The sequence below is a fragment of the Pyrgilauda ruficollis genome, unplaced genomic scaffold (genome assembly GCF_017590135.1).
Source record: "Pyrgilauda ruficollis isolate IOZ18807 unplaced genomic scaffold, ASM1759013v1 scaffold65, whole genome shotgun sequence".
NCBI classification, from domain to species: Eukaryota; Metazoa; Chordata; class Aves; order Passeriformes; family Passeridae; genus Pyrgilauda; species Pyrgilauda ruficollis.
In genome coordinates, this window is record NW_024528266.1 from 1,683,932 (window position 1) to 1,701,386 (window position 17,455).

Below are 17,455 nucleotides of genomic sequence, written 5' to 3' on the forward strand. Positions count from 1 at the left end.
TCATGCCCATCATTTCAGTGGAACCTGGTTTTTACTTCTCCTGGTTTAGGAGGTGGCTGGTGGGAATGGGTCACACTGAAGGTTCCTGCAGAGCTGGAACTGGTGTCTGATCACTGAAAGAGTGAGGGCAGGGCTGAGCTCAGAAAGGTCACACCACACGTGCTTCCCTTGCCATGCTCTGCAAAGTGCCATGGTTGGAACAGGGCAGAGCATCACCTGGAGCACACGCAGAGCCCCTGTCACTGTGTCAGCAGGGACCATCAGAGCCGTATTGGGGGCTGGGCTAGAGCCCCTGGAGCCAGCACTTAACAGGGCACAGCACTTTCTGCTAAGTGTTCAGGGCAGTAGCACAGCTATTGCCTAACGTACTCCTTCTGGATTGGAACAGTTGTCCCTCTGGCTCTTCAAGGACGTGTGGGTCATAGCTGCTTTACATCCCAGTATATTTTTCCATCCTTTGTCATATAGGAACTGAAAACCTATAAAGGCTTCCTTGTTTCGGTGTCTCTTTTAAAAAGAATGTCTAAAATAGGAAGCCAATACCAAATTTGGGGTTCTTTTTTTAACCTCATTACTTGTCTAAGCATTGATAGGACTGATTCATTCAGTTCCAGGATGAAACCCTCCAGGCTGGCTTTTTACACAAAAGGATTTTGTTTTAAGCATCTAAAGTGTGAAAATGTTTCTATTTATAGAAATAAGTCACCTTTGAGCAGAAATGGGAAAACTTCAATATAGAAGATAACAAAACAACAACAAAATCTGTGTGGCTGTCACTGCCATGACTTTGACAATAAAAATTGTGACTTTTAGGGTTTTTCCATAAGCTGTTGGAGAAAACTCTGTGATTGAATGAGGCCAGAGAAAAAACTTGTGAGTTACTAAAAAATCAGAATGTCTTTCCTGTGGAAAACACTGGTATCATGAAATGTGTTTTTAAACTGAATGTTGAAAGTAAAAGAGATTGTATTTTGAGTAAGTTTACAATATTGGTGGTGTAGCAAAATGTTAACCTGAGATCCCAGTTCTAGGACAGGTCCATTTCCACTCCAGTTCAAACAGCCTTTCCAGAGGGCACACAGCAGTGCTGGGAGTGGTAAATAAGAGCCCAGATCTCTGTGCCCAAGGTGAGTGACTCCCCAGAGCATTATGAAGTGGAATTCCTCCCTCAGGTCATTTGACAGTTGCATTTCTTCCCCTGCCATTTTGTGTCTCCAGCAGAGATAACATTCCTTGGCTGTGCCTTGATGCCAAGGTCCCTCTCCATGGGAGGCGAGAGCTTTCAAGGGCCATGAAGATTATAAGCCATGGCTAAAAAAACTTTTGCTGTACCTGAAAAAATTAATGTCTTCAAATGAGGAATGAGATTGGGTATGGATCTCGACTGGGTTGTTCTTTCCGTAGGAAGGACTCTGGATAAGGGTAAGCCTGGGATGAAAAGTTGTGTCTGACTCCTGGTAACTCATTGCTGCTGGTGGGAAAAGGGAATAGGAGGGATATCAGCCTCCATGAGAGAAGGGGCTTGGAGAAGGGGATAGGAATTATGCTGAAGCTCCTGTTCGTGCAGGGACCACCACCTCAGGTACCTTCAGGTTCTCACTCTCGGGATGAAAGCAGGCAAAACTTCTCTAGGTTTGGCAGAGGTGAACGAGAAAGAAAAGACAAATTCCCAATTAATCACTGCCATTGGCATATGCTCTGTTAGTGGGGGAGGAGAAGTAAAGAGTTAAGCTTGTACAGATTTACGTTTTTGCTAGTGAATGACGTGTGCATAAGATGTGTCCTAGATAAGCATTGTTGGGTCTTCTTTGTCCCTTGAAAACTGTAACAGAGAGATTTGCATTCTAATTTTGTGATTAAGTCTAACCCATACCTTGACTGCATTCATATACTAAAGTTTAGATTATACTGTAGAAGTTCAGTATTTGAAAAACTGTTGCTTGTCCATGATAACCCTACCTGAGAAGTACTTGACTAAGGAACTTCTTGAGTTTTTCCAAACCCTAAAGTTTCTACATTTGTTTCATTCACACTCAGCTGGCCTGATCCATGCTAACACTTTGTTTTCCTTTGCAATTAAAATATTTTAGCTGCCATGTGAAATATGTGAGACTTTTTAGACTTGTCAGAAGCTCAGCAGGATGGCACTGAGTGTTTGCATAGCAGCTTATAACAGTCCCAAGAATAATTCCTTGATCAACTTTCTGGATATTTTTAAACTAGTGAAAAATATGAGCTGTTGAATAAATCCATTTTGCTCCTTGGCATACGATTATTTTCCCACTTTTTATTTCACTGTTGGTTATTTGAGAGCTCAAAACACATTTCCAAACATGCCTCTCTTCTGTCCCAAAATGAACATGTGACTGTGGATTACCCATCAGACTTTGACAGTCTTTTGGTCCAACAGCACATCTGGGTAGGGATTTCTATGTTACTTCTTTTCTTTTTAAAGCTAGAATGTACCAAGTTCACTGGCCATGTGTTTAGCTTTCAATGAATTTTTTTTCTTTCTTCCAGCTTTTGTTGTTTTGTTTATAGTTTTTAATAATCATGTTGTACTCACCTTGTTTTTTGCTCTTCAGTGATCATAGCATCAGTAGCCATAAGTGTATCATCAGTAGCCATTAGTGGACAGAAAGAGGACTGAGATCCCTGATGTGATTGAGAGACAAGCGGACTGTGACACTCACTCCCATCCCACTGAATCTGAAGCCTGGAGGAGCTTTTCAGTGCAATTCTGCTCCCTTTGCCATTATAGATAGTAGTCTGTAACTGAATTTAGCCTGCTTTGCTAATCTCAATGTTCAGAGACTTTCAAGGAGCCAGTCAGGCTCTTGTCAGGCCCATGTGCCTTAGGAAGCAGCAAATATGAACAGTCTTTTGTGTGTGAAACACCTTTGACACTTTCTGTGTTTCCAGCAATACAGCTGCAATGAAAGAAAGATCACCTTGGTGAAGGCTTAGATCAAAGTCAACTGTTTAAATCAATTAAAAGGTGGTTGGTTTAGATTACATATAAGAAAGAAGTCTTTTGCAATGAGGGTTGGTAAAGCACTGGAAAAAGTTACCCAGAGAGGTGATTAATCACCTGGAAACATTCAAGGGGCTCTGATCTAGTTGAAGATGTCCCTGCTAACTGCACCTCTAAAGGTCCCTTCAAACCTGAACTGTTCTATGATTCTACATTTCTTAGTGTGCAGCGTCTCTTGATTGACCACTGGGTCTGTTTTTGTGCCTGGATGTTCACAGTCCATCTCTGCTCTTGTTCTGTCTGGTGAATATAACACTCAAGTGTTGTAAGGAGGGGGATTGTGGCATGTGAAGGCACCTCATGCTGAGGAGGGTGTCCAGAGGAGCTGGGTCATGGGAAAGCCTGCCCTGGGCATGGCAGCTCTGCAAGATCTGTGGTATAATTGTCATCACCAATGATAACTGGAGAAATACTAGCAGACTTCTTCTAACTGATCAATCCAGGATTCAGCACTAGCTCCAGCTGTTGACAATTATCCTCTCCCTGTGGCTTTGCTGAGGTGTGGTATTTGTCACAATAGATCCAACCTGTTAAACAGGTAATGCTTTTTGCTCCACCAGGGATGCCTTTAGTGACAGATAAAATGATTCCAGTGTACGGAGACAAGGTCCTTCAATTTGTTAAATTTGCAAACTGCATTGGGAGCCTGAGGGATGAAAGGTGTCATAGAAATGTAAAGTGCTATTACTCATCCAAAATCACTCTACTCTCTTTTCCTAAAAAAAAAAAAAAACCCAACAGTCATGTATACTTCTTTCCTGCATTTTCTTCAGTGTTTGGTTGGTTCCTTTAAATCTGCACACAGAACTGCTACCACTTAGTGCCTGGATCCTGACTGTGTCTCAGGCATTTTATCTGACCTTTTGTTAGGCAGTTATTTTCCTTACCTGTTTCTCCAGTTACTTGAGCAATTTGTTTTCTGTGACTAATTTTAAGACACTGATTTTCAGTGCTTTTATTTAAACACACAATTAGTTTAAGCATGCAAGTGAAGTTCATAAAGCTCAGTGAGTCCAAACACTTTGGTTGTACTCACTTGATAGGTTTACTGTATTTTCCCATGCCCTAGCATTAATTACAAACAGTTGAAATAGAAAGGCCTAATGAAGAACTAATCTTGATGTGAGAGCAGGAAAGAGAGATGTGTGGGACAGGAATTCAGTAATCCTCTGGCTGGAGGTTTAGTTGTACCTAAAATGCTGTCATTCAAGCAGCCAACTTAAATTGTCAGTCAAGAGCCTGTCAGTCTAAACAAGTCTGAAGCATGAAGTTTGCTTTAGTTGGCATTTAACTTTTCCCTTGGTGTCCAATTCTTAGCTTTAATCAGAATATCTCACAGAAGATAGGGTTCAGTTTGATCCAGCTATGTGAGCTATTGTATGTAATAGCTTGTCCTCAGAAGTTTCAGCTCCAGCTTGCAGTGGGAGTGAACAACATAAGCAACTTCCTCAGAAAGAACATCTGAGCAGTTATTCAGGTCTCAGGTTTCAGAGAGAGGCATTTCCAGTATTTTACTTACTTCTGTAAGGAAAGGAAAAAAGGGAACTCTCCTCTGCATGTTAGAGGGAATGATATAGATATATAGGGATAGATAATATAGATAGTAGGGTTAGATAGATAATAGGGTTAGATAAGTTCTCATGTGATCTCTGTTGCCTTACAGAAAATTTAAACCACACTGAAGATAAGAAACAATATTAGCCAACAAATTATAAATCATCAGGTTCTAAAACTATCACTAATGTATATAGTAGCTCCAATATTGTATGTAGATTTTCCTCTGAAAGGCAATATTTATGGAAAAAGTGGTAACCAAAAAATGTAACTGCAACAATATTGAACATATGTGTCATTTGGTAGATTTGCGCTTGGAGCTTACAAAGTAATGAAAAGCACTGAAGTTCACTGCCAAACATATCTACAGCCAGCAGATCACAGGGATCAGGTCAACAGGTGCACCTAAAAGGTAAAGCATCAAGATGCCAACATACAACTCACTGAAAGACAGCAGCTAACAACTGGGCATCTTCAGAGCAGGGAAGCAGAACTTGTCAGGTCAAATGATTGAGTGGAAGTAAGGTGGTTCAGCAGGGAATGAAACCCAAGGATGAAGTAATAATGACCAACGAACAGTACTGGTGTCTAAATTATGCATGACAATGATACCATAATTAGACTTTTATAATACAAAGCATAACTCTACATTGTGTTTTCACCAAATAGGTTTGGGTTTTTTTTCTGTTCTGGCTGACTGTCCATTATATTCTAACATATTCTTCATGTCTTTGGGTATTAAATGCCCAAGTAAACTTTGTTTTGAAATCTAGGCCTCTAGTCTAGGGATTTCAGCAGTATTCTCCAGCATTTGCAGATTATCCATGTGGTATATGTTCACCATTCTTGTAAGTTTTATATCTGTAGTTCAGTTTCTACTATCTTTAAAATCATCAGTTAAAAGGGTTAATTTGTGGGCATAAATAGCTTTAAGATTCTCCTGAGCATCTGTGACCACTGCCTTGCCCTAAATGGAAGGGACATGTAAGTTTCTTGAACTTCGTTTAAATTGTACTTTCTACCTCCTTTCTCTACTACTTTGAACCTTTTCTTCTCCAGAAAAAACTCTTTCTCACACATCCTTTCCATTCCATTTTTAAAAGGGGAACACTGAAAACAAGTATGTGGAAAATATTAATACATTTAAAATAAAAGTGATACAGGGGTAGAAATTTAACTACTTTTCTTATGTCTTTCTGGCCACAGTGCAAGAGAGAATCTCTCAAAGAGCATGCCTGAAAAAGAGATTCCTGCTCTTTCCATCATGTCCCAGTGCCTCTGAAATACTCAGCTTTACAACCATGACACCAACAAGTTTCTGTGAGGTAAGAAATTCCTGTGACCCATTCACTGCTGCTCACTAAACTTTCTGTGGCCATTCAAGCACCTCTGTGACAGCAAATGCTTGAATGCTAAGGCATAATTCTGGGAATGAAGTTTTGGTAACTGCAGGCTGAGTCGCTGGGAAGTGGTTCTGTTTTATACCTGGTCTTTGACAGCCCTGCAAGAAACCCAGCTATGGCTTGGGCATGTTGCTGCTCACTTGTGCAGCAGGGCAGAGCCACCCTAAGCTGGCCAAGGGGGCTCATGGGCCGTGGGGATGGAGCGCAGGGAAAGCTTTGCAAAGGGAAATCTGGAGCCATGTTTGGCCAGCCAGTAGAGGCTGGGGGAGTGAGGGGTGGTGGGGGGTGCCCAGCTGCTGTTTCCAGCCCCCTAAAGAGGGGTTCAAGGGAAGGCAGACCCAGGCTCCTTCCAGCATAACCATAAGAGGCCAGGGGCACGAGTTGCCACAAGAGAAATCCCAGGCAGTGCCCTCCATCCCAGGCTGCCCGCTCGGGACTGCAGGGCAGCAGGCGCAGCCTCAGGTACTGACTCTCAAAGCGTACCCGGCCTCGGTGCTGGCACCGCAGGGGCTCCTGTGCTGCCAGGATGGGCTGGGCAGAGACAGCCAGCTGGGCTGCCCTGGAAACGAGCTCCTCTGGGTGTCCATCCTTTTTGGAAATATATGTATATATATATATACACACACACACATATATGCACACATATATATACAAACACACATACACACATATATATATATGTGTGTGTGTATTTTGTATTATTTTTTGAATTGTGAGGTATTTGGGTGTGGATAGGGTTTGTTTATTTGTTTGTTTCAAGTCATCTTTTTGCACTTGGAACAGCGGTGGTGTGGCCAGTGAGGGTGACTGGCAGGTCGTGTGGATGGCTGGGGGCTATGCTGTGCTTCGATCGCTGCCGGAGCTGGCAGCCTGGCAGCCCAGGAGGGGCTTGCGAGCGGCTTTTTAAAGCCTGGGATTTCCAGCGCTCCTCAGGATGAGTCGCAGCTCGGCAGCCCTGCACAGAGCAGATGTCCGGAGGGGAGGGAAATGCTTTCGGCTGAACCCAAAAAGTACGTGCCAGGAGGAAGGCTTCAGGAAGTGGGAGCTGGGCAGGGAGGAGGGAAGGGAGCATTTCTCTTCTGCTTCGTTTTCTAAGGAATTATTTAAATGGATTGCTTCTCCTCTAGAAGGAAAACCTCACTGAAGCTGTTTTAATGTGAATTTTGATATTTATTTTCTCTGTGTGTGTGTGTGTATCTGTTTTCTTCGTGCAGTTTTGTTTCGATTTTTAGGACTAATTTGGAGTTTTGGCTGATGGGAGAAGTGGTTGTGCAAGGGGTTGATGTAGCAGGAGGTTGCTTATGATGATATTTGTTGCATCATCAAGAGATGACTGATTAAACCTTATTGGATCTGATCCATAATAGCAGGAACGTTTTTATGAGAAAAGAAATATAAATGAAGTCCTTAAGCAGATTTCACAGCTGTTATCCTTTTGTGGAGCTGATTAATAGAATGTAAAGTGACCTAAATGAAGTGCTGTAGAAAGGCTTGTCAATAGTTTATACATTAAGCTAGGATTATTTGAACACATTCATAATGAAAAGAGGATTTTCTTGTGCATTACAAATTAGTTATGATGATTTGAGGCAAAAGACTGAGATAAGTCAGCAAGCTAAATAGAAAGAATTTGTGTACTTCTGTCCTCATAGAGCCCCATCCCTGTATATCCTGACCTTATACCATTACAATATTTTGTAGAGATTTTAGTACAGAAGATTTACTGCTAAACCTTTGCGAACTTGCGTGGACTTAATTTTATTAGGCAGCCCAGCCCTGGCATTCAAAGAAGTCTACCAAGAATATTTGTTTCTTGTCTGAAGAGTGGAAGATAAAAGGTTATGGGAGTGTGGTGGGAGAAACTCCAGCCTGGGAGGGAAGCTGCAGATTTTGTTTCATTGCAACAGGTCTTGGAATAAGTGAGACAAAAAGTTGGGGCAAGCTTTTTACAGTCATTTAAAATAATAAATAAGTGCCAAGTGAAAAGGAATTTGAGCATGTAACTCATAACTCCAAATTATATACCAAAATTGTGTTTTGGCACTGCTGAAGGTCTTAATTTTCAGTTTGTCTTTTTAATCCCATCTTTACCACAGTGACCCTTTTTGCTGTTAAATTTTCTCTAAAGTTTCTGAGGAAATAGTTTTGTTCCCTGTCATTTATACTCACCAAATTTTCAACTAATTCACTTCCTGTATTGCTTTCTCTTGCCACAGATTCAGCTGTGCAAAATCATGTGTATTTGCAACTAAGTAAATTGATCAAGGGATCTAAAGTTGAAATTTGGTTGACTTTGTTTGGCTGCCTTGAGAGGTTGCAAATTATCCCCCGCTAGGATATCCTGTGTTTCCACTGCCCTGAGGTGCCAGTCTGGAGATGATGGTGGCTGCTGAAGGTGATCTGCTTAGTCCAGCAGGCCCTGGAAGCAGAATTCAGTGCACAAACAGGAGAGCAGAGACGTGTGTCTGCATATGGTTGCAGGTGGTTAAGCGAGACTGGTCACACTCCTAAATCCCCAGGGCATGACAAAGCAGTGTTGCTGCATGAGATGATTCAGCCTTTGGTATCAATGTACCCAAGAGATTTTCACAGTTATGCAAACTTAATAGAAGCACAGAGTTGCAAGACATTGCAGCTGCAATATGAGTTAAACTCTCTCAGTCCGGAAAAGCAGGAAATCTTAGTGTACAGGTGCAAGGGAATTTAAGTAGCTCCTCATAATGCAGCTGAGAGGAAGCACCAGGCTGACTTGCATAAATTGATTGCAGGCTGCTAGACACTCTTTTAAATTCAGCCACCCTAGGAAAGGTTTAAATAAAAAGATATTGCTCAGACTTCACATGCAGCTTTGGTAGGCGCTGGGACTTGAAGTTGTGCTTGGCAGGTAAATAAGCCAGCAGTCAGAAATGCCTGGTACAGATGGTAGTCAGTACCTGAACATGTGATGGGGCACAGGCAGAATGCAGGGCATGCATGGTTCAAGGATGCAGCCTGGGGCTGCTGTGCAGCTGGATCACCCTGTGTGCCTGGGTCAGCCTGTTACAGTGAGGGCTGAGCTGGGAGTTACCAGCTGATCCTGCTGACAACAGCCCGGGGAATGGTATCAGCAGCTTTGTTTGACAGCTTTTGCAAAGTTCAAATGTATCCTAAGCAGAAAGCCCAAGAAATAGGAAGACGGACTGTTCTGATTTTTGCTGATCCTTCTGGACTCACTGCCATCAGCACAGCTGTGCTGCCAGTGAAATGACTGAGTGGGTGAAAGCAAGCCCTCGCTGGCTGCATGATATAAAGGGCAACACTTATACAGCTCCACTTAATCTAAACCTCCTAAATCAACAGGAAAGAGCTCACTTTGTGCTTTGCAAAGTTAGCAATGCCTACAAAAGGACTCGATCTCAAGTGAGAATTAAAATTATTTGGATTTCAATTTAAAAAAGGATAAAGTACTTTCATTGAACTTTCTGCAACCAATAATGTAGTGCTCAATAAATTACTTGCCTTTTCTTGAGAAAGAAAAATATGCATAGTTTCTTATATACCTGATATCTTTTGCTACAATTTCTATACTGACACTTGTGCAAGTACTCAAATGATGTAATTGAGTCAGCATGGCTTAGAAACGTGCAGTGTTGTTGTCACCGTGCAGTCGCTGTCATAAGAGGTCCCTCCCTCCATGGTGCTGCAAAGACCATTGCACCCCAGTTGAGTGATAGCAAATGAAGGTGACTTCAGGAGCACCAGGGAGACTCTTAGTGGATCAATGCTGGCACTTTGGAAAACTCCAGTGGCACTGCTGTAGGTAAGTGCCGGTCAGTTACTCCTCAAGCAGCTGGTGAGGGAAGGCAGCGTGGCTCGAATGCTGGAGGGCTGCAAGATCTGCAGTGCTTGCCATCCCTCCTCCACAGTACAGGAGGTAGCAGTCTGATGGTGTCCTGGGTAATGCTTCAAAAAAACTTAAATAACCCATTTGTAACAGAATTATTTTTTTTTTAGAATCAGTAGTTGTCAAATTGCTTTGCAGTCTGTCATTAGCTCAGTGTTTGGTACAACAAAACTAGTAGCAACAAACTTTTGCTGAAGTTCAATGCAATTTTGCAACGAATAGTAACTATTTGTGCTCAGTGGGCTTTTACTCCTGGAGAAAACTCGAATATCTTTCTTACCCCTACAGCTGTTGTGGGCAAATTGTTCTTGTAGCTGTTTTTCCATTGAGAGATGCTCTTTGATGCAATGCTTTTCCAGAGCTGAGTGGGCAGAGGTAGGTCCAGTGTGAACTCAGATCTAGTATGGACATATGTTGAGGCAGACACAGTGCTTTGTTAGACTTCTGTTTGTTTTCTGAGATTCTCTGATACATGTTACTTTGCTGGCTTTTTTATATGCTTTTTAACATAAATGTTCTTTTCTGTAAATGGCACTTTTCTTCTTAAATCAGTAAAGGGAGCTGTCTTGTGCTGAGATTTTCTGTTCTGGTACTTCATCCTGATTCCAAGCTGATGTTGCAGAGGCAATGTAGGAGATGTTTCAAATCTACCCCATATCCAGAGATTATCATGAGGGTGAGAGGAAGATGATGTTTCCTAATGTAGATGGGCTAAAATTTTTGTTAGTTTTTGTAGAGTCTTGAAAAGTGGCCTGTAGAATTAAAACAAGAGACTGCATTAAAATAACTGCATCATCCCTATTTTCAGTGGGTTACACAGTGCAGTGGAGATGGAAAGGATGAAGTTTCCTTCACCACTGTATCAAAATTGTCTTGATGCTTCTCCAAACTAAAGGCAGTTGCTTTTGTGTAAGATATTGTTTCTTCTCCTAGGATAAGCACTGCCACGAGATAATTTTCTAAGAGATACAGATATTACTTATACTATACATACCTATTTCCACCAAATGTGTCAATTTATGCTTTGTTTGTTTAGTGCTTTAGAAATCTAAAAGTACTTTGATTGCTGTAATTTATCTCTAATTATGGTCATATTTCAGTTTTGTATTAGTTTGCAAGTGTTGCTTCAATCTTTGAAATTTCTTCAGTGCTGCAGTAGATTTCTAATTGCAAATGGAGCAGCCAGTTTCACTTGTTCATTTGGGGACACTGGTCTCTCTTCCTTTAGCAATGCTAAATCCACAAGAAATGTGTGAGTTCTTCAACCTCCATGGGACTTGAAAAGCAATGACCTCCTTCCTGGATGAGAGTTCGTTTTACTTGTGTTTTGGGGAGTTAAGGGTGATTGTGCTCCTGCCTGAAGGTTTAATTTGGCAATAAAGATTTGCCTTTTGATGCAGAGATTGGCCTCCTTGCACATATTTCACCCAGTAACTTCTCTCTCTCCCAGTCATCTTGATTATCTCCATTACCTGTGGTGGCTAGGTGCTTTATGCTGAGTGTCTAGTGGGAATTTGTCAGACTAAAATGCATTAGGCCATTGGACTTAACATTGTACCAGTGATCCAGTTAGATTCTGTAAAATTAATCATAAAATACTTCAAAGGCAGATTTTCATGATTCTTAGGCACCTAACAGTGCAGGGAGTATTTCTGCACTGATGGAAAACAGTAGGTGTTTTTTCAGCAGTGCAATCAATAGGTGTGAAGTGCCTAAGACCTCTGGAAATCATTCTTTTAATGTGGGATTTAAAGCCACAGTAGCAAAAATAGTTACAAATTAAGTGGAGCACCTAACTGCAGCCTCCCCATGCAAGAAATATTGTCTCTGCAGAGATTGTCAATTGAAAGTATCTAAAGTCTTTGGGTGTAAAACAGCATTTAGGTTCACTTGGCTCTTTATGTCCCCAGTTTCCTGTGAAAGTAACAGGAGGTAGGTAGGAAGATTTTCAATTTACTGAGACAGAATACATGTCCTCAAGTAATTAAAATCATATTTCATTTCACTTATGTCTTTAACCCTTATTTATTAACTGTGAGTTTTGAAGGTTTTATTGCTGGCATCATGGAATATTTTATGTTGGAAGAGTGGTTGTCAAGTCCTACCACCTGCTCCAAGCACAGCTCACTTCAACATTTTGACATTAAGTTCATTCCCTGTGCACCTCTGGGAAGTGTCTGGCTCTGCCTTCTGCACACCCCACCTTCCATGCACAGAGGAATATTAAACAGACACAAGCAGATATAATATGGAATAATCCTCAGCTTAGAGTGATCAGACAATTCTTTGATCTAAACAGAAACTGAATGCTACTGTGTTTATACTAATATCACACATGTGCTTGAAGTTAGCAGATTGAGAGTGTTCACTTGCTCTATTCCCCATGTTCTTCCTCTTAAAAGCATCTGTTGCCAGACTGCCAGGTGTGAGACACAGGAGATGGTGGGGTTCTGGTCTGACTACTTCTAGCAGTTTTTGTGTTCCCAAATGTACATGACAGGATGACCAAATGGCATCAAGAAGTTGGGTTGCCCTCCCCCCTCACTCATGCCACCCATGACCAAAATTTATTTTTGAAATATGGAAATTACCCTAGTTGGTGAAGAATGTCTCTGGTTTCAGGCCTTCAGCTAAGACTATTTCCTGCAGAAGAAAAAACTGGGGTTTTTACAAATAGTAAAAAGTAGAGAGGGAAATCTACAGTTCTTTATGCCTAGCTAGTAAAAATTGTAAAAAAGTTTCACTGTAATGTAGCTAAAGAAGTGTAATTCTGCTATTATTATTATTTGTATTTCCTTCATCATTCACCATGGTTCTTCATATATGACAGAGGTCTAGAGCAGAGAATCCAGCAGGACCCAAATGACCACACTTGTGAAAATTATTAGCTGTTTATATTTTAAAAAGTAGCATTAGAAACACCATATGGTATTAGTAAAAGTTGTTAACATCTTACCTTGGCTGATTTATTGGGATGTGCTTTCATTTTATAATCAGTCTTTGAAAAGTCAGTGTCACCTGGGTGGGATTTTTTCCACGGTCCTTCAAAATAAGCACAGTATTTCATGGGATCTATTTAAACTGCAGGGCACTTTTCTCAGAGCAGTTTCCATGCACAAATCTTCCAGTAGCAGTTGAGTGGGTCTCCCCAAGAAGCTGAACAGACTGGAAAAGACTACTAACATCTAGACAAAGTGCATAATGCCAGAGGTGGGTGCTGAAGGATGTGCTTTCAGCTGTCAATAGTAAGGAAGAATTTTTTTAAAATTAAAATATAAAAGTTCAGCTGAACAGAAACCAGGGTATATGTTGAAACCTCCGAAACCACTGGCAGAGATCAGAATTTCAATGTGTTGCCAACAGCTGTGGACAGGCAGACATTTCACCATGTGCTTCTGTTAAATCCAGCAACATGAGCCTCGCTTGGGAGTTGAGCTCGTGCTGCTGGGGCTGATGGAGTGGGAGAGGGATTGTTCCAGGTGAACCACGGGTGCTGTGGCATTGCCTTGTCAGCAGTGGCAGCTGATGAAATGGCTTTTGACACCTAGTGGGCAGGCTGGAGCAGCAGCATCCTGGTATGAGGCATCTGTGGCTGATGAAAGGGGAACAGCAATAATCTGGTAGCCTGGGATGAGTGAAACAGAGCAGGATGAGCTACAGGAGCTCAAAGGAGGCAGAGGAGAGAAAGCAGATCATGTGAAGAGCCCAAGTTATCCCCAAGGTTTACAGAGCCAAGTGAGGTCAAAACACTCTCACCCCAGGTGGCAAACATCGAACAATGAGATTTCTTTTTTAGGTGAACTTTGTGTGATTACTAAAGAACTCCAGTTAGCAGCAGGATGCTCAGAAGAAGAAAAATAACATATATGAAAATGTGCTACATAATAAGATTAAAGCAAATATTTTCTGTAGCTTGTCCCTGATGATGACTGCTAAATTTCTTATATTGAAGGACTTAACCAGCATATCATGTTCTCACCACCCATGTTTTTAACTAACATGCTCCAAGGCTATAAAATATATATATGTCCTGAGATTTCTGCCTACTGCTCTGTTGTTGCACTGTGCTAGCAGTCATCTGTTCCCTCGTGGCCAAACAAATATGCACTGAACTGTGATAGTCCAGCTAATTTTGATGCAGTGACAGCATTGATTAGATTTGTTCAGTGTGCTGCCTGCCCGAGCGTGTGCAGCTTGGGCTGTGATTTGAGGTACATTTGGACAGAGCATCAGATAGTTTTGATGTCATTTATGGCCAAGGGGACAATATGGTGAGTGTCTCAGGGGTCACATTAAGGAACTGTCTGCGCTGGCATGCAAGCCTGTGAGAGATGATAGGGGAAAGATGGACTGAGCCCCCAACTCAATTGAGTGTAAGCAGCTTCTGGTAGAGGGTTTCTATTTGCTTGTTTTTCAAAAATTCGTAATTCATGGTAGAATTTGGTTCTTTTATGCTTAAGACTAGAACTGCATGCATTTAAATAGAACATAACATTTCTGTAGAGGAAAATGTTGTGAAGACCTCTTTAATGTTACCTGTCTGGATTATACAAGTGCACTAATACTGGAACAGAAATGTTCTCAGGAAACATGCCTTTGGTACCTTGGCTTAAAATGTTCAGGTCTTGAAATTAAAGTCCATTGCCCCAAGGTTTTATTTTAGTGGCATGGATTCAGGAAAGGAAACCAAGTGCTAGTTATTTGCCAGGTCTTTCCCACAAAGTAAGGCTGGGCTGTGCAGGCATGCTCCATAAAAAAAACAAACTTGTAGAACATTGGGTAATTCCTCATGTTTGCCAATCCCTGCCCAAGCCATGGAGAGAGCACACGAGCTGGAACACAAGTTTGTTTTTCAGGTGGGCTGATATTTGGGGTTACATTTTTTTTTCTTTTGTGCTCTGACAAACAAATGTGTCTTTTATCACTGATTTCAGCAGTGTAGCTGAAGATGTACATAGAAAGCAATGTCTCTGTGGTTTCCAAAAAAGGCTTTACATTTTAAAGTTCTTTTAGTCAGTCTCTAGAAAGAAGAAAATATGCCCTTTGAGAGCTTTGTAACTAGCAGACAGATATCAAAACTTAAATTATTTTTAGTCTCATTGTTTGCTACTGATTGCTCTGTTATCATTTTAATATAATATCATTAATTTAGGAAACATCTGCATTATTAATATCTATTGCTTTTACTGACTCATTAGGCTGGATATGCAAAAATCTGAGTATGCCTGCTTTAAGTATCTATCTGATTTATTCTTGTATTGAGAACCTGATGAAGTTGTGATGGTTTTGGAGTTTTTTGCGGGGGGGGAGGTCAAGGTTTATTTCTGCCATCCCCAGCCATGCCTCATTAGATTGCTTGCAAAAAGCTGAAGCACAGATATTAAGGGCCTGAAAGCATCTCATCAAAGCAGAGGCTAAACATGAGATCTTAAGGATACAAATGAGTCCTGAAATCCAGTGCTTTGTTTCAACTGGCCAGAAGCCCAGAAGCAAATTGCTGGAGTAGAATCAACTAGACACGTTCTTTATTGTAGGAAAAAATTCTCAAGGTTTTCCCAAAAATTTGTGATGACAGTCTGCGTGAACACGTGCCTGGTGTGGGCAGATGCCTGGCTTTCCTCCTTGCCCTGTTATAGACAAGTAGTTCCTGTTCTTCTTTGTGACTTTGGGATGGACTGCATGGAAGTCACATGCATTGAAGTCCATTTGCTAAACCAATTTTCATTTTGATTAAAAGCATGCTGTAAATGTGTTTGAGTGCTCCTGGCTTTGGCATGTGAACTGACTTGAACAAGTGTGGAAGAGGACTGTCACCCAGAGGCTGATAAGGAAAGCAACTTCTCCACATGTGGATGATCACGGTTTGACTTGACTTTCTGAGGGCCAAATTAATCTAACATTACTGTATGGTATTGGAACAAAGTACTGTCATCCAGAACAAGCAAAGTTCTTGTCTTGATTTTGTTTGAGGCTTTTTTAAAAGCCCAAAGATATTAACAATATTTTCTAAAAATCTTCACTTTAAATACGTCATCTTTTGTAAAATATCTGAGGATCACTAGTCCTGTCATAGTCTTTGCACAGCAATAATCTTCTGTTTGCTGCTTCAAGAGTTCCTATGTACAAGATATTTCATTAAGCCCCAACTTTTGTTGTAATTTCAAACCAGATGGTGCTTCATACTGAAATTACCTGGATTATATGGACTATCAGTGAAATGATAAGGAACTTGGCAAGTACTATCTGCTAGCTAGCACGCTCAGATTTCTCCCATCTCAGCTAACATACCTTACATTGTTTGGTATTTTTCTTTAAAATTTTCAGGTGTAACAGCATAGACAAGATTTTGAAGAGCAAATCAAACTTCTGTGTTGTGAATCCACGGAGCAGTTCAACACAGGGAGGCTGCTATGTTGTTAATTTATTCCCTTGTTAGTGCACATTAATCCCCCATGTAAGCAAGCCTTTCCTTAAGCTCATTTCAGTGTAAATCATTTCCACAAGATGAGCTTGCACCCATGAGCAAAACCAGAGGGTGAATAAAGCTTTGGATAATCTTACATCCACCTAATGCCAATCATACAAACATTTCAGTCAATTTTCTACCCCTACCCATTGAGGGGGACCTGCTCATGCCCTCCTTTTTTAACAACAATTTTTTTTTTCTGCGTATAATTAATCTTGTCTTCTTTATTCATCTTAGCATCTGAAAAGCAGAAACAGACAGCTGTAATTATTTAGCCATCATTTTATCACTAAAAATCAAATTACAAAAGCTTTCCTAGAATGACTTTCCTCGTCTGTTTCATGTTTTGCATCTTTATTTTGGGAGAAATATGGGAGAAAGTTTATTTTTCTATCTGGTGCCTGCTTCTTTTGCCAGATAGTTGAGGGACAACTGTTAATTGTTCACTGTCCATTTGCCTGAAGACCTGTTAGCTACACTGCCAGGAAAGCCCTCCAAGCAGCCATGTAGGTGACAGTGTTTTGATGTTGTAGTCACTCCATATATAAGGGTCAGGCCACATCATAATTTATGTGAGTTATCAGGTCCTCCAACAGCTCATAGAGTCAAAATAAAAAATATTGTAGCATTAATTCAGAAGGAGTCAAACAGAGCGAGCACAGGCTTGGCAAGTATGCCAGAAGCTGGCCCTGGTGCAATTGCTGGCATCTTCATGGGCTGCTTGTTTACATTTGGATTCTTGACCTAAACAGTCAGGTCATTCTGGATGGTGCCTTTGAAATGCTCACTCAGGAAATGGATGTGTCTTCAGCTGAGTGCTCAGGATCCTGTTCCAGGACCAAAATATGGAGGGAGGCAAAGCGAGTCTGGGGGATAAATGGACCAGTGAATTCATTTCAAGTAAGCACTTGAAAACTTGGTTCACCCATTAAATATTCAGTATATTAATTCAGTCAAATTGAATGTTAATGGAATAATTAACATAATTATCATTATGTAAATCACATCCTTAAAGAGAAGGAGCAAGACTAAGTCTTATACAGAACAGGCTTTTCACTCTACATTGCAAGGCTGTGATGATACTGAGCATCCATAAATACAGTTGAGATAGGTGT

At 41.0% G+C, this 17,455-nt stretch overlaps 1 protein-coding gene across 1 annotated transcript in view; it reads left to right on the forward strand.

Moving 5' to 3' along the window:
• Positions 1-5,874: 5,874 nt before the first annotated feature.
• The window catches only part of LOC121362625 (melanopsin-like), a 35,077-nt gene continuing 23,496 nt past the window's right edge, over positions 5,875-17,455 (forward strand). The window contains exon 1 of the mRNA XM_041484269.1: positions 5,875-5,913. Coding sequence (XP_041340203.1) covers positions 5,890-5,913 — 24 coding nt within the window. The 5' untranslated portion in view covers positions 5,875-5,889. The remainder of the gene's footprint in view (positions 5,914-17,455) is intronic.